We start from the raw sequence: 23,523 nt of genomic DNA on the forward strand, positions 1-23,523 counted from the left end.
TTTTCCACCAACCTGAATTGTATTAAATACCATTTTGAACCAGCTAATTTTTAACGGCATCTCATAATATCATGCTCTTCTGCTAACTGAATTTAATTGTACTAATTATCATGTTTAACAAGCTAAATTTAACTTACATATGCTTAGTAATACACTGTGCAATAAATATGATGTTTAAAATGTTAAATTTAATTTACATATGCTTTATATTATGTTTTGTTTCAGAACTGAACCTTATATCGCTAAACCATTACTTTTGGCGAACTTGGCGAAGGCAGTCTCGCCAGCGGGTCCTTTTTGCGGTAGCGCCAATGGCGCCAAGGAGTTGGTTAGCGGAAGAAAACCGTGATATTGTAAGGAACAGTCATTGTGCGAAAAATCTGTCATTTAGGGAAGAATAACAAAATAACTGAATTTGCTCAACGACGAGAGGCCCAAGGACATTTTGAAATTTCTTGCAAACAAAATGTGTATAATTTTGTTTCTTCGATTCATCTCATCGGCATTCCAAGTAAGCAGATACCCTTTTTTTCTTCACATTTAGCAAAATAATTTTGTTTATTGATATAATTATTTTTACGTTATATTTAATCATATTTATTTAATTTTTTAGTTTAAAAATTCTTTAAAAATTTACAATTTTTTTTTTCTAAAATTCGTGTTTAATTACAACAAAAACAAGAGCTGATAAAAGTCTTACATTTAGCATTTTGCTGACTTATTAAATTTCATAAAAATAGTTCAGTAATGTTAAGTAATCATTCAGTCACTTTTACGTTTGTCTGTACTTATTGTAAATGTTGCAGCTGTAATTATTCTTTGTTACGTAGATTCGATATGGTTTAATATTTCAACTTTATCTCATATTCATTATGTTATATATATTTAACGTATATCTAATATAATAGGATTTTTATTCAGAATATTACTTTTATAATAAACAGCGTCTTAAAAAGGTGGCGACAATTCTGAGATTTTTTTAAGATTTACATTGTAATTCATGTAAAATTAAAATTTCCATCTTAATATGATTAAAGTAATTCTTTTCTGATACCCACGCTTAAAACTGGTATGTAAATCGCTTTTTGTTCTTTGTGGCTGCATGGGAATTTTCGTGGTTTTCTCCATGTGTAATGAGTATACGATCTAGTTTGCCTTAGAAAGTCCTCCATGAATGCATGCCTTCCCTTAGGCAGATAGCCCTTGTGTTCTTAAATAAACGAGATCTTTTTACTCTATCTTGTTGAAGATCTGCTTTGGCTCTCCCAATGCAATTGCATTGTTTGTTTAGTAACTGGCTATAATAATTAAGCATATTTTCTGAAAGTGTGAGCCAAGTTTTTAGACTTCTTGTTATTCCCATTGAAATGCATGCTTTAAATAATTCCCCCAAACCTTCTGATAACTTAAGCCTAGGTATGTTTTTAGTTAAACAAAATATCTTCACTTTGATGATGATGAAGGAGCCAATATTTTAATACAGTGTTTAAACAAACAACTATTTACTATTCCCAGGAAAAGCAATGAGTAAGAAAGATGTGTTTTAAACGAATATTTAACATTCGTAAAATGAGTTACGGTATATAATATGCAGCCTGTAAATATACCTTAAATACATTATTTTCTTCTTTTGACAATTTTATTAATTTTCGAAATGTGTTTCTTTCATTTTGGGGGATACATTTAGGCGTATTGTGAAATACCTGCTAGGAAAGTAATATCTAAGTCTTCTGGCAGTTTCTAAAATTTCTAATTTTGTAAATATTAGAACTTTTAAAATTACTTTTTGGTTTTGAACTAAACTTGACTCTCTTCTTGGTTGTCTACCTGAGGCTATTAATAAATTTTCTATACCTGCAAATTTCTATAAATGCAGTTTATAGCGGGCTGCGGCAAGTTTACGCCATCCGTCAGAGTAGCTTCCCACCCGTTGACAATATCCCTACTGTCTATTCTAGTTCGTGGAACTCCTTATTGACTGGATAACAATCTTGTTCACACACAATGCAAAGAAGGAGGGGAGAGCTGAAAGTCGCGGATGAGACTTGACCTTGGAGTGAGGAGGACAGAAGACAGATAAAGGAGTAATTAATTCTGTGGCAAAAAGATTCGTTTAACTAGTGTATTTCTAAGTATGTAAACTACACGACACATTAATAAATCTAAATACAAATTTGGCATTCTACTAGACAAAGAGTCATATTCACGATTACAATAAATCCCATGAATATTGTCAAGTGTAAATCATTCTAATGTAAAAAGTAAAGTTCTTCTAAGAGCAAGAAGGACCCTTGCTTGACACAATTTGGCTGTAGAAGAGATTAAATGATCTCTTTTCAACTGAATATCATGTCATAACTGAATAGCTTTTATTGAGTTTCAGATCTTCATACATTATCTCTTTCTATGATATCATGGAACATGATATCATTTAGTATACAACGTAGAATTTTATGTTGCTGAATTTTCGAGCAAATTTTACCCAGACAAGGACTGTATAAATATTATTAATTTGATTTCTGTGAAATGTGGAATTCTTTTAAAGTTTATTTACAGAGCACTCTTTGGCGGTATTAGTTCGCTACGGGTTAATTTGGCAAAGCCAACCAAGAATACTACAATTCCGAATTATGTTTTGAAATTTCAAAAGACATTAATGAGGAGCTAAATAAAAAGAAAGATACGTCATAGAATTTTGATGTTAGGCTCTTAAAAGGTGATGAGATATTTCGGCACATGGTATCTTTTTCACATTCAAGGACGGAATGGAGGAAATGTTCTAACAGCTAAAACTAACCGAGAGCAACAAGTGGTATTCCCATGCAACCGATGAGGAGCAATCAATAAACCCATGACTACTCCCATATTTTTATAAATAACACCCATTCGATCTTTGATAATTGCTTCAGTGCTGCAAGTGCGTTTTTAGTTTTCCGGCGTTCTTTTAAAGAAATTTATGTAAAATGAATTTTAACTTGATTGTAACATCAGAAGGAAAACTACGTGCAGTGTATATAGCACTATCGAAATGAGTAGAGTAGTGTTAGTGCAGATTCTAAAGTACTGCTTGGAGACGGAATGAAAGTGAAACTACAAGATGCAGAGTGAAGCAGTTTGAAAGTTAGAGAACATATTTCTAACGCTGACAAAAAAAAAAAAAAAAAAAAAATTTAGTTTGTGGAGTCATTAGGTTATTTTAAAGGCGATGTGGAAAATGTGGAATGCCGTCGCTGGGACTCTCGAAATAAGCGCCGAGTGTGTTACTGTTACACTACGAAAGCATGCTGGAAGGAGGAAGCAAATACCTACATTTAAAGAGCGACGGGTGATTATAGGGGACCCAGTCGCCAAATCCTTGTGGTGACGAACCACCACCTTTTAGTAAGGGCTCCACTGAGGTTATTTTGAGGCAGGAGTTATGAAAAATGAGCAATGGCCTCACCATCTTCCCAACACTTCCTCAAACAATCTGACGATAAGTTTGCTAAGCACCTTTGACAACGCGACGGACATAATGATATAATAAATAGTCATTGGGGAAATTAAGAAATTCGACCAAATAATTAGACAGTGGGAGGAAATCTAGGCATTAGACTCATGGAGGTAGGAAAGGAAGGAGGGGCCAGTTGGCACTAGAAGTGAAGCACTACTTTGAAGCTTGGGTCACCAGATGGGGTGTTTTTTGTTTACATTCAGAAGCTCGCTTGACACGGTTCTGATAGTATTTCGACACACGACAGTTCCATACAAATCGAAAAAGGGACACTTTCGCATGAAAGAAACATTCATAGTGTGATGGACAATAGCAATTTGTATAGTTTAGTGACATTTACGCAAAAATCACATCTTGGCTATTTTTCGATAACTAACAACAGCGATTTTGATTATGAATTTGTTTTATAAAATTCTAAGCTGTTGAACTACAAAAATATAGATTTTAAGAAAAATGTTATGCTTAAAGAATGAAAAATACCTTACGGTACATTTAAAATTGTATACGTCTTTCGATACCCTTGATAGAGTATTCGCTACTTTTATTTTATTTTCCAAACGCCAAAATGTTTTAAATAAAACAAATTTTTTTCACATCCATATATTATTGTTGCATATTATTGCAAAAAGCATGTATTTGCCTTTGACAAAATACATAAATATTCATTAAATTATTTATAAATGTCTTTGAAATGAAGAATTTATTCTCTTATAAACAACTGTGAAAGTACTGTGAAGAAATCTAATTATTAAATGTATCTAATTTATAATGATTATAAATGTTATCTAAATATATAAATAATACCTTAATATTGAATTGTAAACATAAATTGAAATCCTGTTGACAAATACGTTATAAAACTATTTAAGCAAGAATTGTTCGTATTGGAAAGCAATCTGTTAAAAGGTATTGTAAAGCAAATGTTATGATATGCGCACTTAAGAAAGTAATAAAGAGTTTTGGAATATGTATTGTTGAAATGAAGGGTAAAAAAAAATCTGATAAGTATAATTAAAAGAATTATTGCCCTTACATTTTATAATAACTCAGTTACAAATTTTAAATAATACTTAAAAAAAAAAAAAAAAAAAAAAAAAAAAAAACTTATTTTATTCCCTTTCAGAAATGTTCAGAGAAAGTCAAGTACTATTTAAAGTATTTCGCTAATTCCTAATAATTCTCTAATTTAAAATGAACTGAATAGAGCATTAATTACAAATTGACTTACATTTTTCGATTTAAAAGATGCCTCAGAAGCCAAAAAATCATGTCATATTTAAGAAAGTATTTTAGGAAGAAACTCTATAAATAGAAAAGAAATGATGCATAATTTTAATATTAATAATACAATAAACTTTGATCTTAATTTTTGTACTTTAACCGAATAAAATCGAATTACCTTAATTTTTTAACGAAAACTTGTGAAAATATTTCATTCAAATTAAACCATTCTGAGAAAACTGTCCTGTGAAAAGTATAGCATTTAATTCCGTTCAGAATGAAATGTTGTTTAAAAATATGTTGTTTTCATATACTTAGGACTCTGAAGTGTTGTAGAAAAAGAAAATATATACATTTATATGTATATTTGCGACGTAATTACAAAATATTTACATCCGAACGCGTCAAATCTCATTGAACTCAATGGTAAATGACCCAATGTTTTGGTCACCACGTAGGGATCGCCGGTACTTCAGAGCAGGGTACGGGAGAAACTTGTTTAGGGCAACTCCATCTTACTTCCTACCTCCATGATTAGACTGTAGGGGAGGGGCATTTTCCGCAGCAACTCACCCACCAGAGGGCAAGTGATAAAATTGCTGAACGCTAGTCGTTCAGCCCGGCTTCAAATATCGGCGAGCGCGACTGCACGGGAATTTTCGTAGTTTCTGCCATCTGTAACGTAAATAGAGTCAGGGTCGCTTAAAAAATCTTCCACGAAGGTACCCCCTTTTCTTATAAAATCTCGAATCGTCAATGAAGGCTTGTTAATAATGGAAGATTGCATAGAGGTCCAAAAATTAAGAAAATTCATTGTCACTTTTCAGTGGTTAAATAATGAAGTTGTGAATTGTACTGAAATTGAGAGAGTTTATGAAATCAAAGGAGGCTCAAAATCAACCAAATTGATTGTGGAGATTTGAATTTTTTTTAGAAAGAAATAGTAAAAAGAATACATTCAAGTAGACGAGAAGATTAAAAGTATTTAAAATATAAAGGAGCGAACGATATAAAAAAGATTCAAAGAATCTCGTATTGAAGCAAGGAATGATATAAAAATGATTAAAAGAATCTCGAATAGAAGGAACGAACGATATAAAAGTGTTTCAATTCTCTTACATTCATACGAATTTTCCTCAGAAATATTCGTAGTATCACGCAGTATCATCTCAGTAGTTATACTTCAAACTACTAAAAACGTTAAAATACAACCCAATGCAGCACATATCCAGAGAAAGCTAATTCGGATATCTCAGTTCACACGGAGCCAAACAACTCGCAACAGCAATAACTAAGCAACTGAACTCAGACTTCAACTTATAAACATATTGCCGAACTATTACACAGAAGTGTAATTTTGTCGGCTCAGTGAGAAAGAAGCCTAAAAGGCGCATGACGATAATAGTTTCCTGAAGCGTAATATTTTAACTTAGAGAAATCGGAGGAAGCTGGAGAAGGAGAGACCACAAACTAAACAGGGCGGAGCGAAGAGAGACATCATGAAAAGTCACTGTAATGTGGGGCCATCTGTCCAGTCTAGATTTAACTAGTTCAGCTATCTTACATAAGGAGATGAAAAATTAAGTTAGTGCTAGAAGTTCTAACTAGTGATAGAAGTTCTAGACGTAGTGCTAGTGCTAGAAGTAGATGTGCTAGAAGTTCAACTAAGCACAGTGCTAGCTTGAGATTTTCCGCTGCAGTCTTCTTTTTCTTGAATTGCTCAACAAACGTAAGTAATCTGTTCACAACACCTTTAATTTTGTTAAAGTCCATTTCTGAGAGTTCTTGAACTCAGACGCTCTCTCTACGGCCTTTCATGGTTTTCAACTGGTCGCGAGAAATTTGGCGTACTTTCTGCTTCTCGAGATTTCTGCAAAGCAATAAGAGGATGGAATTATGGTTACAGCTAACATAGTGGTCAATAACCTATATTCAGTTTCAATACAATTCTTGATACAAATTACCTCGATAACTCAATGTTAAATGCACGTGCTCCTGTATTTTTAATTTTCCGACACAGCTTTCTCTTAAAATTTGTTTCGCGCTGCATTGCAGGGAAAATACAACAATTTTAATTACAGATCTACAAAAATTATCTAAGTAAATACAAAATTCATAACAATATGATAAATTTCGTGAGGCTTGTACTAATTTAGCTGCCTAAGTAAAACGACTTTTATCCAATTATCAGCTACATGCATCTTCCTGCTGATCATGCAGTTTCTTAATGAGCAATAATGAATTTATTTTTCTCCAACAAGTGAACCATCTAACAGTTGATATGGAATTCTCTCATTTTTCGAATGAATGAAGAAAGCTCTAGAAAGAAAAACATTTCTCAGTTTTATAGCTTGAAACCATTCTATACAAAATAAACTTATAATCGACGTTTAAATAATCGATGTCTTTCGATTTTCTGTACTTTTTTTTGCGCTTCCTTAAGATATTTCTGTTTTTTATTGACTCTTCATTAAATTGTAGAGTAATTAGCATTTTTTTTGGGAGCAGGAGATGTGAAAAACGTGTAATGCCCTCGCCTGGGATCGAACCTGGACCTCCCGAATACGCATCGAGGGTGCTATCGTTACACCACGAAGGAATGTTGGAGGGAGAAACTACCTTATATAATGGAGGAGACATGAAAACGTGCAGTGCCCTCGCCGGGACTCGAACTTTGACCTCTCAAATACGCGCCGAATTTGCTACCGTTACACCAGGAAGAATGCTGGGGGGGGGGAGGAGAAAATGTCTCATAAATTATAATTCCTAGTTTAAATGAATTGCACAATTCTGTTTGGGGAAATTCTCAGTTTAGGTGTAGTCTTTTTATAGCTGCCTTCTGTAGCATGTATTTTCGACATGCTACAGAAACATGCTAACCACGCAACAGATTTAAAAAAAAAAAAAAAAATGCTTCTTTATGTAATTTATTCACATTTCAAAATTAATTTTCTAGACAGTAGGAATATTGCCTTTCGTCTGTTTAGTCAGTCTGCCACTTCATGATTACAAAGCAGGACTAATGCTTTCTTTGCTTTTCATTCAGCATACTGCTAATACTTCCTATCAGCTGTTATTCCAGAGGGTTGTTTTTGTTTGTTTCTAGATAAGGAAAGTTTGCCCTTCTGAAGTCCAGTGCGACAAAGAGCTCTGAAAACAATGTCTCACAGGTATAGTGACCTGGGAGTAGGAAAATTTTGGTCAAATCCTTTTTAACGTGAATGATAAAGTCACGGTCCACAATATACTCGTATTAAATGAAGGAACTACGAAAGGCGTTGATAGATACAAGTAATATATTCCGGCGCTGAAGAATAAATCTGTTGCCAATTTGGATTTAATAAGTAGCGGACAGGAATTTAATGAATGGCGATTTTTTATTGATTAGTATGCATTTGTTATGGTTCCTAGAAATGAGAACGTAATAAGCGGTTGAGTTTATTAATCATTTGACGTCATACATATTCACGTTGATAATGACTCACTTCTGTTTCAGACAGGCTAAACTATCGCTTTTTAATCTTTTTGAAATTAAAATCAACTATTTTAAATTTGAAACTACTTTAAATAAATGATTTAACTGAACAAGTAAAGAAACTAGAGTTTGGATATTTACAATAGCATTTGATTACTAAATCGAGAAATTAATATTTTGTATTAGTAGTCAAATACCTTTATGTGCGGTTAATTTAATTCCTTTTTGTTAAGTATCGGTATTACTTAACTTAATTTTGCAGTAATTAATTTTTTATTTTCGTATATAATACTGAAAACATGATAAATTGAAATTGAAACAAAACAAAACAAATTGAAAAAACAAAACAAATTGAAAAATTTGAATTTTAGAGAATATATTTAATTTTATTATATTTAATGTTTTAAATCTTTTTAAGTTGCTGGTCTGCCTGTGAATCACTGTAACTGCTTCGGCTCTTGTAGATCACATCAAAAATTCCATTATGTTATGTTACGGAATTGTAAATAAGCTGCATTTTATGTATTTTAAACAGAATTTCCAGTTTAAAACGCTTAAAAACTAAACGGAAGTTAAACTAAAAAATAAAAGAGAATGGAGTTAAAAAATGAATTATTATTTCTCAGCTATGGATTGTTAAAAGTAAATTATAACTGGAAATGATCTTAATTTATAAGTCAAACAACAAAAATCAGCGTTATATTTGCAAATTTTCACAGGACTAGTTTTGATGGTTTTACCGATCCATCATCCTTAGTTGCTAAAGTACAAATGAACGAGATAAGATATAGTAATAAGATAAGAATGGCTGGACGGAAGTTAAGCTACTGGCGCCGTGAGTTGATGAAACAAGAAAATTAAAACATAATTTCTCTTCCTTAAAAGGCCTTCCTTAATAATTTCGGAATTAGGGTCGTTAACTGGAACTATACCTTGTTCTAGTTAACTTAACTTATTCTACCTTAACTTGTTCTAGTTAAGTTAAGATGGATTGGAATTAGGGTCGTTAACTAGAACAAGAGGTCAATTCCAGTCCATCTTTACCTTCAGCCTTTAAGGAAATTATGTTTTAGTTTTCTTGTTTCATCAATGGATGGCGCCAGTAGCTTAACTCCTGTCCAGGCAGTCTTATGTTAATACTATAGTTACAAAGTACAAATATCTCGTTTATTTGTACTTTATCAGCTGAGGATGATGGTTTGGAAAACCATCGAAACTAGTCCTGTGAAAATTTGCGAATATAAAGCTGATTCTTGTTGTTTGACTTCTAAATTAATATTTGTTCGGCGTGTTATTTTATTTTTAAAAAGATCTATTTGGTATTTATTTTAAAATATAAAATTTCTGTATTATTTCTAGGTCATTGGAATGACAACAAAAATTCTTGTTGGAGATCTGAAGAATTATCTGCGGAATTCGTTAGAGACTTTTATGCTTCGCCGAATAGCTCATGCATACTGCGGAGTCCGCCGAAGGAGAATTTGGATGACGGAACAGTTTCATGATGCGAACAGTGGTCTGCGTGCATTTCAGCAAGAAGTAATCCATATACCTAATGCAGGCGTGACTGAAATTTTGTACGCTATCTGGTGCAGAAGACATCTTACTCTCAGTCTCATCGACTATCTGTTTCAAGCACTGTCACTGCTGTTTTGGTGTGTGCCTTATAATACTTTAAGATTTATGTACGTTATTGTTCACCTGTTTATTGTTAAAACGCTTTTATAATGTTTTTACACACTTTAAGGCATCAGAAGTGGTGTAGAGCGATTAAACTGCCATGCTGTTTGACACGAAGGATATGTTTCAGATATCGATGCATGTGATACCGAAGAAACTTTACTCCTTGCTAAATCCAGAAATGAGAATTCAGTATGTGATTTAAGAATAAGTACGATTTCAGTATAAATATCTTAGACACACATAATACACCTATACAATCTTCGGATTGATTGTAAATTGAAATCTGAAGGAAACAAGTTTATCGTTCATTAATTTGCATTTAATTTCATGCAACAGTTCCTCAGGGTATTCGTAGAACTTAACTGGGTACTAAAGTATTATCCCATCAACCTTGAAACTTTCGTCAGGCAATGCGATTTAGCCAGTCATGGATGTGTTTCCGTATCGTGCGATTTTTCGCCAATTTACTGCTTTTGACAAACCTCTGCGACTAAAATTTGCGTGTATGCGATTTTGCGAAACTTTTGCTACTCTGTCATATCTTATGTTACTTTTAGAGACTTTAAAAAACTTTTAATAGCTCGTAAAACGTTTATATGTTAAAATAATGTATCTGATAAACTAAATTTATAGTAAACCAATATTAAATGTTATTTAGACTTAAAAAGAATTTGGCATCTCGCAATGCTGAGATCATGCAGTAGGTGCAAACAGTTTTCAGGGCCAGTGGCTGTTGTTTTTTTATGTGCTTGATTTATTAATTTATTTTAAAAATTAAAATAAACTATGCAGCTGTAAGAAGAGCATTTTCTAGAGTCGCATCGACCAAAAATAAACATCGAAAGGAATAGAATGAATTTGAAACTCCTAGATTCCGTACTTCGAATGAAGATACCTTTGGAGCTTTGGAATTTTCATAAGGAAATTCCATTTAAAAAAAGTTCACATTAAGTAACAAAGGACCACTTTTATATATTTATTTAGTATATACGTCAATAATTTTTATGTATGAACTTATAGAGCAAATGGTATATTGTATTAATAGATAGGGAAATTCAGTAAAGCAATAGTAAAACATGCACGATAACGGTTCAATAGAGAGGAGAACAGAGTTAAATGATGACAGTTTTCCAGTTTAAAATGAATACAATTTACCTCATTTTTTGATTTATCAGGTAAAATTATTTTATTTATATTTTGGCACTTATCTTTACGACATGAATATTAAATAAGACAGAACTCATATACAGAAGCAATTTTATTATTTTTTTTTAATTCAAGTCCTTTTCTTCGTAACAGGGAAATTCATTTTTCCCTGCTAAATTTATTTTTAACATCACAACAATTTTTTATTCTCAAAAAACTCTTGAATCACAAATTAATGTTAAATATATCGTCCAAATGAAACATCAAGAATTGTAAGGGAATTCACAGAAGCTCCCAAATACTGTGGTTGAGCAGATTTGATGTCCTCCCATACACAAGCATACAGAAGTTGCTTCAATGCAGTCCACCTTTGGCTTCATTTCACGCCAACCACAATTTGGTCGTATTATATAATTGTTTGAGTACTGTTAGGTGATATATATTTACATACCACAACTTGAAGATTGATATAACCATAATATAAACTATATACGTGTTAATTTTAGACGAGTTTTCAGGATTGATGACACGTACACAAGTTTTTGAAATCTCAATAACTCATTAGACGGGTACTTTGTGTAGTAGCTTCATTGCGAATTTTACCGTTTAGTGCAGTTAAAACTCATTCGTTTATATTCTATTTAAAGTTAAAAAACTGCAATTTATTGTAGAATTTTTTGTTTCTCAGTGTTCTTATTCAGCTGCAACTTCTATTTGGGTATGAGTGGACGATCCTGTACAATTCGTAGATACACAGTATCTATTTTGTATACATCTTTCGAAAAAATTTCAAGCATTGCCTCTTTTCGTATTTTACTTAAGAAATAAAATTAAGGAAATGTAAAAAAAAAGTAAGAAATATTTTATGAATTACATTTGCAGTATAATTAGCTTTAATTTCAACACAAAGATTAATAAATGTGTTTAAAAAAATACGTGATCGTTTTTCAGAAAGTCAGTTTAACTAGTTTTAAAGAGCACGTGCATATACTTAGGTTTAAGATATTTTACCCTTTTTTAACCTTCTCACGTTTACATTAACAAACCCCACGGTTGCTGAGCACTATTCATGACTCATAATAGTAGTAAAAAGTGAATATTTAAGAGGGAATTATTGGTAAATGCCGCTCGCTGGAAGCTATGTTTTTAAGTCTTCTGCCAAAATCAATGTTTCGTGACATCTGTCATTTGTTTTGATACGTCTTTTAATTTTTAGGTTAACCGAATTATTACAAATTATAGCTGTTCTTCTAACTTCATCCACCTATCGAAATGAATTGTTTTATGTCTGGTGAACACCTATGCATTGTAAAAGTAAAATGAAAATAAGGAGAGTCTTCAAGGAAAGATAGAGTTGCTAGTGTACAGTTCTTGATGGGTGAAAAGAAAAAGGAAAAGTTACAGGAAAGTTCAATTATGTTAGGTGCAAAACAGTTTAAGTGAAAGAGAATGACCGGGATGAAGAATTTGGAGACGTGCTTCCGAAAAGAGTTGTCGAGGTGAATCGTATGGCTAATGTTGATACTTTGAAAACACAAAACTGTGGACGCAGGTGCAAAGATTATGAAGAAAAACTTGGAAACTTAGACATATTCCTCTTAGCAGAAGAAATACCACAGAAGTAATAAACATAGCCTTTGCTAATGTTTCTCTCGAAATGCTGGATACTACGTTTCTGTCACTTGAATAAGTTATGCTAGAAGCAATTAAGAAGAATCACTCCAATAACTTTTTGTTCATAAAGGGAAAGCAAAGGTTCACTGCCAAGGAATCCTACCTACAAGTTTAAGGTGCAGTAGCAGAATTATTGAAAAATCCACTGTCGTTATCAAATCATTATCAAAGTATCATTATCAAAATATAAGGGGGGGGTGCATAATTAGCATTCTGATTTGAGCAGGAAATAATGCTTTCCTTCTAATGAATTTCCTTTTTCTTTTTATTAGTGCAGCTGATACCAGGTGATTTAATGATGGAAAGATTCATCACCTTGAAAGCAGGTGACGAAAATTGTTCAATTTTACTTTTAAATTTAGGACGATCAATGTAAGATTTTCGGTAACATTAATGTGACAGGTATTGTATTATCTGTTATAGCATAATATCTGTAACAATATGAACGTGCCCAGTGCTTCAATAATTTATTTGTTGGTTCAACATTTTCAGTGAAACACCGGTTTTCTGAAGGGAAATATGTGGTAAGCGCATGATATCTGGATTTCTAAATTTCAACTTTCTTTCACTATCGCAAGATTCAATGGCTGAAGATTTATTCATCTGAGGCTATTTAAAACGAAATGGGAATTCAAACAAGCCACGAACCGTACAATAGTTAAAGCAAATATTCGAGAAGCAATTCAAGAGTTAAGACACGAAATTCTAACAAGTGTTATGAAAAATTCCCTGCATACGAACACGTTAAATCGAGGTTGACAAGGACCGCCATTTATAATTTTTAAATTATTTAAGTTTATTATTATTATTATTAGTTATAATTTTTAAAACGTTATTTAAATATATTTGCTTGAATTGCATTTAATGTTATGTGGAAAAATAAGATTAAAAAATAATAATAATTTAAATTATACCGTTAGTTATGGAGAATTTTATGAATTTCGTTATATCGAAGATTCTGGAACTTTCAAATGCTGGGAAATAGGAAGTGATATTTAAATGTGTTTTTGAAGAAAAACGAAAAATGGCAAATTTGTAAAAGAGACTGGCACTGAATAAGGGAATTAGTAATTTAGATTCAGCGAATTTAACTACTGTTTGCGTTGAGAAATGAATGAAAATTGGTTCGAAAAGACATGACCGAGAAACAGAATATTTTGGAATAATTTTAATAAAAGTAAACGTAAATGTGTATTAAACAAAATTTAATAACAGAAAAATATATTTGTATTTTTTCATTTTTCGCATTATTTAATGAAAATGCAAAGGTTTCTAGTTTCAGTTATTTAAAAATAAACCATGGAAACAAAAGGTTCTCTAAATTAACCCAGTATTTAGAAGCCCAAGTTACCTCCAAGGAAACTTGGGCTAGACTGCTGTATCATTATCTAGGAAGCTAAGTAAGATGTAGGGACGACAAATAATCGAACTCAGTTAGGGATGCAGATAAACCTTAATTTTTAAAATTAGAAGTGTCGAAAGCCTATGAAAGGTCGTGAGGGAAGAGGAAACGAAATAAATGCGTAACATAATTAAAACATTCAAATTAAATTAAATGTGAAGAAATGTGAAGATGTAAAACTGAAAATCAGGCAAGATGGCAAATGTTGCCGAAGAAAACTATGGTGTTTCGAAGCTGTTTTGCGTAATTTTGAGATGAAATTGTAATAAATAATCGAGTAACGTAATAAAAAGGAAAAAAAAAAAAAAAAAAAAAAAAAAAAGGACACACCCATATTCGGGTCTTCTGCTAAATTTATTATGTAAGTGTGAAGAATAATGTACTATTTCAATGATGGCTTTTTTGCAGCTCATCAGTGGAGATAGGTCAGTTAAAGCCTAAGTAATGAGGCTAATATAGAGGAACGGCCGTTGAAGATTCGGGGGGGTTAGAAGCGGGCAGGGAAGATAGAAAACATGTTTCCCACAAGAGAGGTAAGAACTGCAACGGTGAAGTACAGTAAAGTACAGTACATTCAACCAGCCAGGAAACCAGTATTGCTGCACCCTGCAGAGACGTTATACAAGCACGAGCTACTGGCATTTCTGTCTTTCTCAGTAGAGCTTTTCCATGCCCACGAATGCGCTCATGCCGTGGCGTTCTAACTTTTAACCCTCTGGGCGGCCAGCGGTTTCGCTAAGAAAGCACAAATTTCCCAAAACTACTATGAGAACAAATTGTTTTTTTTTTTATTTTAATGCAAAAACTCTCCTGGTATTTCATACATGGATTTGTTTTCTTCTGATATATTGCCTTAGTTTCGTTGACATATTTTAATATGCACGTATATATACGTTCTTACTGATATCACAATAAATATTCTAGGCCGTATATATACGGCTTTGCCGCTTAGAGGTTTTTAAACCACTTGTGAAAGCAGGAGGTAAGATTCCATGCGTGTGAAATAAAACGACAGCGTTGGACTAAGCATCCAAGGCAAGTGCTAGCCCTAGAATTCACACAGTTATCCAAGTAGCGAGGTGCAATCAGGATCCATAACTGATTTCATGACCCATTCGCGTTTTTCCCTTAAGAAAACATGTACTCGACATGCATGCCACCATACTCGAAACTCGAATCTATCAGTGAAAGCGAACACCTTGGAAATGCGCTTGCAGGACAACAGGAGACCACAGCTACAGGAGGTGAGCATTCGTGGGATGGAGAGGCATGGGGCACAAATATCCAAAACACGTGATTCAATGTCTTTTTACACCTCTGCAAGGCCCAGCAACGGTACGAGGGCCGAGCTGCTCCCAGATGTTCTGAGGAATCCTTCGATTGTGAACCTCACCTTCACAAGGCGAGAGGGACGCCGGAAACAAGCGAAACTAACATGAATTGTCTACAGGAGGGTAACACACTCCTTCATCACCAAGCAACTAGGCAATCTATGTCTTTTTGGGGAGCTAACGCAAGGGAAGATGAGAATAACTTCTTGTCAGCATCATTAAATATTGATAATTGAGTTTGCCGCAAACTAACAGCTTGTTCCAAAACATATGTTTTTGCAGACTTTACCTTCTGAAGGAGAAGGATCACAGATTTATCTTCAAACACATTTAACTTTATGCTGAAATTTATGCTGCAATTATACAATTGTCATTATGATTTATCAAAGTCAGCATGCTTTATTTGTGTTTAAGATGACTGCTGTACTTCTCACGGCGTAACAAATGGTGCTTACATGTATATATTCTTTTAAATATTGGCACATCAACATTTACGATAAACAGTACATAATATACTGACGCTTGAGAATTAATTTGCAATCATCAGAAATAATTTATTTCATTTGGTGCGAATTGCAATCATAGCCGTAATGCATTATTCAAAAAGGAATAACTTTAAATTTGAATATTTGTTTTTATTATGACGTAGTTAGTCGCATATCTAATTGTAGTTGCAAATATTATATTTCTCAAACTGAATTTAATAAATTATATTTTACATTAAATTATGTATTTACAATCTATTTATTGTTTTCATAAGATTATAAAACTGTTTGTTTAAACCAACTATTATATAAATAATTCGTTTTTAGATAATATATTATCAAACTTGCACGTGTTAGGACCGTAAGTGAAGAGTAAACTAAGTCATAATTACGTATAAAAGAACTGATTCTTGCAAAGATTTTTGCACCGTCAGTTTCCTCTGTATAAAAAGCTTACTCTTTATCTGATATTTATTTAACAGAAATAATTTTAACGGGAAAAAGCGGGGAATCATTTACGGAAAAAAAAAAAAAAATTAACATTCAAAAAATCTTATTATTTGAGAAGAGTTCAGAATTCAAAATATATAATTAATTGATATTATTGGAATCGATTTAAATTATTGAAACAAAGCATTTCTTATACGAAAAATATTGCCGAGAATTTATTCTAATACCTGTCGCAAACAAAAGATAATTTTACATAATAAAAAGGCTAAAGTTATATTAAACCAGAAAGTTAACATGTAATTACTTTTTAACCCTTGCGGTAAAATCCACAGCATTAGAATAAGGCGACAGTGTGTTTATACCCTGTATATTCATAGTGAAGCACACTTTGCGCATAAGTGATTATCAATGTTAATAGTTAGCAATTCAGATAAGTAATGTTTATACATCTGCAAAGAAAGTCGACCCATTAAGGTACTATTTAAAATTCTATTTTTCATATTCAAAATCTGTTTAGAGAAAGCTTATATAACGCTGGAAAATTAATTCTATACGCAAGAAATCCCTTGATTAATTACATAATATCTGTAAAGAAACTGTTTCATTTAAAATTATACATTTTCTAGAAATGATGCATAAATACCCTTACATAATAACATTTTTATCTTTTTAACTGTGTAGGAAATTTTAATTGTAAATTGAAATATCTTTTCTTTGTTTAGCCGTTGAGATTGAAATACCCTTCGCAACACATCACAAACTTGAAAGATACTGAAGTAGTTTGTGCTTTGTATGTGCACTTTATACAACGGAGCTTCCTTTACTTCACTGTGATTGATATCTTTGTTTAAAATTAACATCAGCAAATTATACTTCCATAGCTTGAGGGGGTGCACTTGCTGCAAAGGTAATCTTTTCCGTTATCAATGCCACCCATCAGATAAATGAGCGACATTCTTCACAGCATAACTGTATATTAAATAACCATTTCTTTCGTGTACTTCTCCCTGTATTTTGTAGATAACAACAATGTACAGAGTCACGTGATTGCACAATGCTTGAACATGAGGCTGCTAAATGGACGGAACAGAGGGGTTCCACTGCACCCCACTCGTCTTCCATGTCTTTACCGTATGTGACACTATCGCTCATCTGTGAATAAAAAACAATGGTTAGCTCGTAAGATTAAATAAATTTTTTGCAAGCCACAAATAATTCTAAAAACTAAAGCACGTTAAATAAATAACAAGAACGTGGATAACATTAACCAAACAAGGAAAAGAAACATTAAAATATCTGTTTTCCTAAGAAGGAAGCCAGTATTATCCAGCCATGAAAGAATAACCATTAAGCATACAAGGTATTTCTCCCGCCTTCTTAGCATGCTTTCGTAGTGTGGTAGTCTGCACACTAAGAACGTATTCCAGAGGTCCGTGGTTCGATTCCCGGCGAGGACGTTGCTCATTTTTCATATTCTCTTGCTTCCAAAAAAATCTAATGACTCTACAGTGGCGCCCGAACTAAAAGGGTGGCGGAGGATGATTCTCCACACCCAGGATTTGGTGACTGGGCCCCGTAAAACCCCAGTTACCCTTTAAAAGGGGGGTATATAAGGTATATCTCCCGCCTTCTTAGCTCGCCTTCGTAGTGTAGTGGCCAGCAAGCTGGGCGCGTATTCCAGATGTCCGTGGTTCGATTCCCGGCGAAGGTGTTGCTCATTTTTCACTTCTTCCTGTTTCCAAAATAACCTAATAACTCTACAAGTAAAATGAGCTCGTGCTTAGGGCATAAAAAGGAAAGAGGGCAAAAATTGAAACTCAAAGAAAGGGACAGCTCGTAAGTTTGTCATTGCCGGTTTTACCAAAGAATGTATGGTGCATCTAAACCAGAATAATAGGAAGAAGAACTTACTGTAAATGGATATGGAGGCACTAAAAGGATTTTAGCGTTTACGGCATCTAAAAGCGTCAATCCGGGCCTGCCATTAGTACAAACATACAGACTGGTTTATATACCAAAGAGGGAGGAAGGGTGAGTTTCTGAGTTATCCTTATTGGGGTGGCGTTTGTCTACTTCAGCTTCTTGCTGGACAAGCGTAACTGTTTTGGCAGTGCTACCAAAAGTTATAGGAGTTGAAGTAAGAAGAAAGTGACGCTTAAAAAATTAAGGCATAACACGATCACATGGCAACAACTGTTGAAGAGTCAGCAAACATTAGGAAGTCATGAAAAATTTCAGACTCTTAAATACTACAGAGTACTCAGTTGTATTTTGAGACATTTAGCAGAAACGGAAAATACGTTTTGGCTATTTTCTTATAAAAATTATAAAAAAATGTTTTTTTAACCTCCTAAATGGGTATACAATCCATTTTTGAACAACCGGTGACGGTTTAAGTAGCTCCATGTCTAAGAATACATTAAGTTTGTTTATTGGGGAAAGATTAAAAATTGTTATCGCAAACGATGAGAGTGAAAAAAAATTGTGTAAATTGGCTAAGAAAAATGTCAATAACAAAAGTGCATGGGAAAACAGCAGTAATATGAAATGATAGATAATAATCAGGAATTGTGTTCATCCATAATAGTTCGTAATCAGGAGTATATAAATATTGTTAAATTATCCCTTAATAGAACATTAATCTTAAAAAAACGAAGTATATAGTAATTAATCATACAAAACGTTCGTAACACTAAATACATTTTTCCTTTTTAATTAATGCAGATAATATTAAAAGTTGGTTCTGTGCCAATACTCAAGCCTGCCACCGTATTCTAAAGCCTGAATTCTATACAATTCTGTGAACAAAGTTTTTTTATTAAAAAATTATATTTATGCTTTTCATAACACTCTCACCACTGCTCGTTATTTAATCTATTAACATCAAGAACTTTTCCTAAGCCATTATTTCGTTTTTACTACGTACGAAAATGAAATTTTCTCTCATCAGTTTGTGTATTATTCCTAGGTGTGAGTTCAAAATTTAATATTAAATGTCTCTGTCAGTTGCTGTCGTAAGACAATAGAACCCTCTCTGTGTTTTCGTTCCAGAATAAGCATGAACTTTCACTAACTATAACTGTACGTAACATAGGCCATATAAATAATTAGATTTTCTAATTTTTTACGCAGTTCATTCTTTAAACTTAAAAATTATATATCTTGTGTCGTTAATTATATTTTCTAATTTTTTACGCAGTTCATTCTTTAAACTTAAAAATTATATATCTTGTGTCGTTAATTATATTTTCTAATTTTTTACGCAGTTCATTCTTTAAACTTAAAAATTATATATCTTTGGTCGTTTTAAATATTTTTGTAACTGGAAGTATATGGAAACTTAAAAACTTGGCAGTTAAGGTTGCGAAAATAAAGGCAATTTAAGATTTTTTTTGAAAACATTCATGATACTTTTCTGGGTAAAACATTCATTTGGAAGCTGGGTTTTACAGTTTGGTGACTTTCGACAGTAATTTCATTTCATAAATGTAGGAAATTTCACGAGGTTTGTGTTAGGGCTTATAGGCAAGACTTTTCCAGTCTGTATTCCTAATTATAATGTAGTTATAATCCTAAAACTTATAGATAATACAATTATCAGATCGTTTCATATTAGAAATATTGGCACCTCTACTCTACGGAAAACTCTTTTAGTCTGTGTTACTAATTATGATACAGATATGATCGTAAAACTTGTAGTTGACACAAATCTTAATTACATCAAATCATTTCGGATTCATCTCCAACCGAAGATTGTACTTACTCTCAGACATCTTCATAGACCATATCTGCCTCTAACTTGTGGAATGCTATTGCTGTCGGGTCATCAGCAAGCTCCGGGAATTCATCTGTGTTATGAACTATGGAACCATGGTAACCGGACACTATTCCCTTTTCAAGCAGCTCTCTCCTCTCTTCTGGAGTCCACGGCCGACTCCCCTTGAATCCTTCTCTTACAAGATTCGCCTCCCTTTGCCAAGCATCATTTATGGCTTTCCTTCTCGCATGGTGAACTAACCGCTTTTTCTCCTCCTCTGGACCTCCTGATAAAAAAAAAGTTACAACATATTTAGAGTTTCATTATTTAGACACAGGAAGTTCATGAAGTTTTTTGCAGTCTTATGTTATTATGATAAATGAACGTGATATATATATGGGACCTGATATTCACCACTTAGTTCCCAAGCATGGGGAATACGTACGCGAGGTTTCCCTTGATAGAGGGAAGAGATGAATCACTTTCTTTGGTGCTATGCTGACGATACGGCATTAGCCGTAAAGTCCGCAAACGTACACCATGCAATCAAGAAGTTACAGGAGCTTCTGCCAGTGGTAGAAAAGTGGTGTACGACTTGGAGAATTGCTATTAATGCCAGCAAGTCGCAATTATTAATGATAAAGAGAAAAAATACAAGTTGACTATTAATAGCAAGCTCTTCTTATTCTCTGAAGAGATTCCTAGAGTTAGTAAGGCGAAATATTTAGGAGTTATGCTAAATGAAACATTAAAATGGGGAGATCATATAACAGAGGTCAGAAGAAAAATTTTTACTGTTGTAAATAGTCTCATCCCTATATTGGGTAATTATTCTAGCTTAGACCTCAGGAAAAAGAGGCTAGTATATATCACGGCAATTAGGCCATTGATGACTTATGCGTCGCTGGCCTGGTGCACGGCTACCAAGGAGGATATAAAAAGACTTCAAATCATGCAAAACAAAGTCTTAAGGCTTATCACCCATGCTCACTTTTTTGTGAGCAATGCTACACTGCACTGTGACTTAAAACTGGACACTCTAGAAGAGAACCTGAATAAGATCAACAGGAAATTCTTCACGAAAGCTCTGAACTGTGACCATATGAGAAATTTTGATATTTTTACATACGAAATATTGAATGAGGACGCCAAACTGCGCCCACTTGCGGCCCACCTTGTCAGGGACCCGAACTTTCCCACCTAGCGCCCACCTGTAAATAATGTACCTAATGTGTTTATTAGCATGTAGGGTTTATATTTATTTTAACTAACATTTATTTTAAGTTTAAACTATCTTTACTGTCAAGCCTTACTTTCCCCTGGAACTGCCAATGCCAGAGTATGTAAATTTTAGTAGAACGCGCAAGGATTCAAATTATCAGCGGAAGCATTCTGAGTTAAATAGAAAGGAAACGTGTTCGAAGTGTGCTTTCTTACTTCACGAGCGCGGAGGTAGTTAGCCAGAAATTGAAGAACCCCGCGTTTCAGCCTGTGTGCTTGCCTTGGACAATTGTTAATCGTTCAACGTGATATTCAAAGTTTGCTGAATTAGCAGCGGTATTGTAAAACGCGGTGAGGTTAGTTACTTTTAAAGAGCCTCGTAGTTAGAGTCTTGTTATTAGTTTCTTTTCAGGTTCTTATTTTTATTTTACCGCCGAGTCGGCGTAGTTTGTGAGCGTCAAGACCACGCAAGTGTAACTTCTTAAGTTAAATAAAAAGGGACTTAAACCCTTAGCAAGACTTTGTCATTTTTCCAGTCACCTGGTTGCGTGCAAGTTGGAGGCGCGCAACTCTACATTGGCGCCCGAACACTTATCGAACTGAAATGGCCGAAAATCGGATGGAAGCCCCTGGACAACACCAAGAAATGGCAAGCCAATTGGAAGGATTTGGATACCTGGTCCAGACTTTGAGAGCGTCAATCAAGCCAAACGTCAATTTCGACGGAAAAAATTCGGTGGCGATATTTCTAGAAAACCTCGACAATCACTTTCAGCTCTACCCTGTGCCTGAAAGACAAAAAGTTGCCACCGCCACATCTGCACTAAGAGGACAGGCCGCGCTATGGTGGAAGAATATAGGCAAATTTTTATTAGGGGAATTTGGAAGTCAGACATATACATTTGAAAATTTCAAAAAATCGTTATTAAAGGCCTTCCCCATAGTGAAAGATCGGGCAAGGCTAGAAGCCGAACTATATAGTTTCTATCAACGGGATATAGAAGAGTTAACGGACTTTATTCTGCGAAAAATTAAACTGACGGATATGCTGTATGGGAAGAAACCCGACGCGGAGATTATTGAAATAATCTTACCAAGATTGTTACCTGCTGTTCAAGACTACTTCGAAATTAGAAACCCAAGCACATTGCAGGAGCTCTTCGAATTGGCGGTGAAGTTTCAAAATCGCAGAATAGCGGAAAAAGCTAGAGGGGCATCGTATTCTCAAAGTACCCGAAGGCAATCTTCAAATGAGCAGACCAGAAATGCAAACCGCTCTTACGGGGGAAAGAGCTATCAAGCTAACTCATCGAACCTTGAAGGTCAAGGCCCAAAAAGGAAATTCGAAAACAAACGTCCGCGTACCCAGAAGGCAGAAGTTGAAAGGAACGCTTTAAACGAGTAGAGGGGCCTGTGAAAGCGAGGGTCCAGACCCCGGAAGTTTTAAAAAAAACCCTCAAAAAGACACTTAAATACGGTCATCGTCAAGAACTCACATCTACCAATTAAACAAGTCCTGGTTGGCGATATACCAGTAGAAGCTCTCATCGATACAGGAGCAGAAGGTAATTTTATGAATGAGACATTTTTCAAAAAGAATTTTTATAGGTTACGATTATTTAAAAACAAAAACACAAAAATTATAGCGGCGCAAGGAAAAACCTGTGACTGCATCGGGAAATTATCATTAAACATACAGGTAAAAGAGGAAAGCCTCAAAGTATTAATTTTTGTAGTAAAACATCTGCAAAATCCTCTTATTTTAGGTATGGAGTTTCAAAGGGCCGCGAGGGTCAAATTGAATTTTCAGGACAGTTCTATTGTGCTGGAGATGGACCAGAGGGTGGTGGAACCTGTGGAACAACCGCAAGTTGACCTTAGCCATTTGAATGACCATGAAAGTCAAGCCATCCAGCAAGTGGTGAGTAATTTTTCAAACTTGTTTTCAGAAAGGCCTGGTAGCTGTCAAATAGTTACACATGAGATACAGTTAACTGCCGAAAAACCTTGTAGGACTAAACCGTATCGTTATGATAAACAAAAAGACCTAATCATCGAAGAACATATTCAGGAAATGTTAAAGAATAAAATAATAACGCCCATAAATAGTGAGTACGCGAGTCCAGTCGTACTATGTAGGAAAAAGAACGAGTTTCCGCCTTCGGATAAAAGGGCTTGGAGCTTT

General features: G+C 34.0%; 2 protein-coding genes across 2 annotated transcripts in view; one reads left to right on the forward strand and one right to left on the reverse strand.

Annotated features, from left to right (window-relative positions):
• Nucleotides 1–231: 231 nt before the first annotated feature.
• LOC146999590 (uncharacterized) lies at nucleotides 232–10,988 on the forward strand. The gene is made up of 2 exons (XM_085808628.1): nucleotides 232–511; nucleotides 9,549–10,988. Exons 1-2 carry the CDS (start codon nucleotides 467–469, stop codon nucleotides 9,915–9,917), a joined length of 414 nt encoding a protein of 137 aa, XP_085664754.1. The 5' UTR covers nucleotides 232–466; the 3' UTR covers nucleotides 9,918–10,988.
• A 127-nt stretch (nucleotides 10,989–11,115) lies between these two features.
• LOC118193542 (teneurin-m-like) overlaps nucleotides 11,116–23,523 on the reverse strand; it is an 826,904-nt gene continuing 814,496 nt past the window's right edge. Inside the window, exons 34-35 of the mRNA XM_085808642.1 lie at nucleotides 20,124–20,403; nucleotides 11,116–17,512 (exon numbers count right to left, since the gene is read on the reverse strand). Of these exons, the coding sequence (XP_085664768.1) occupies nucleotides 20,126–20,403 (278 nt within the window). The 3' untranslated portion in view covers nucleotides 11,116–17,512; nucleotides 20,124–20,125. The remainder of the gene's footprint in view (nucleotides 17,513–20,123; nucleotides 20,404–23,523) is intronic.

Source organism: Stegodyphus dumicola, chromosome 1, assembly GCF_044657685.1.
Source record: "Stegodyphus dumicola isolate Sdum_Otavi_A_Nest chromosome 1, ASM4465768v1".
Taxonomy (NCBI): domain Eukaryota; kingdom Metazoa; phylum Arthropoda; class Arachnida; order Araneae; family Eresidae; genus Stegodyphus; species Stegodyphus dumicola.

Bases quoted from the DNA above. Each gene is read 5' to 3' on its own strand.
- LOC146999590 (XM_085808628.1), top strand. From the start codon at position 467: ATGTGTATAATTTTGTTTCTTCGATTCATCTCATCGGCATTCCAA. The intron at 512-9,548 runs GTAAGCAGATAC...TATTATTTCTAG, and splicing joins TCATCTCATCGGCATTCCAA to GTCATTGGAATGACAACAAA.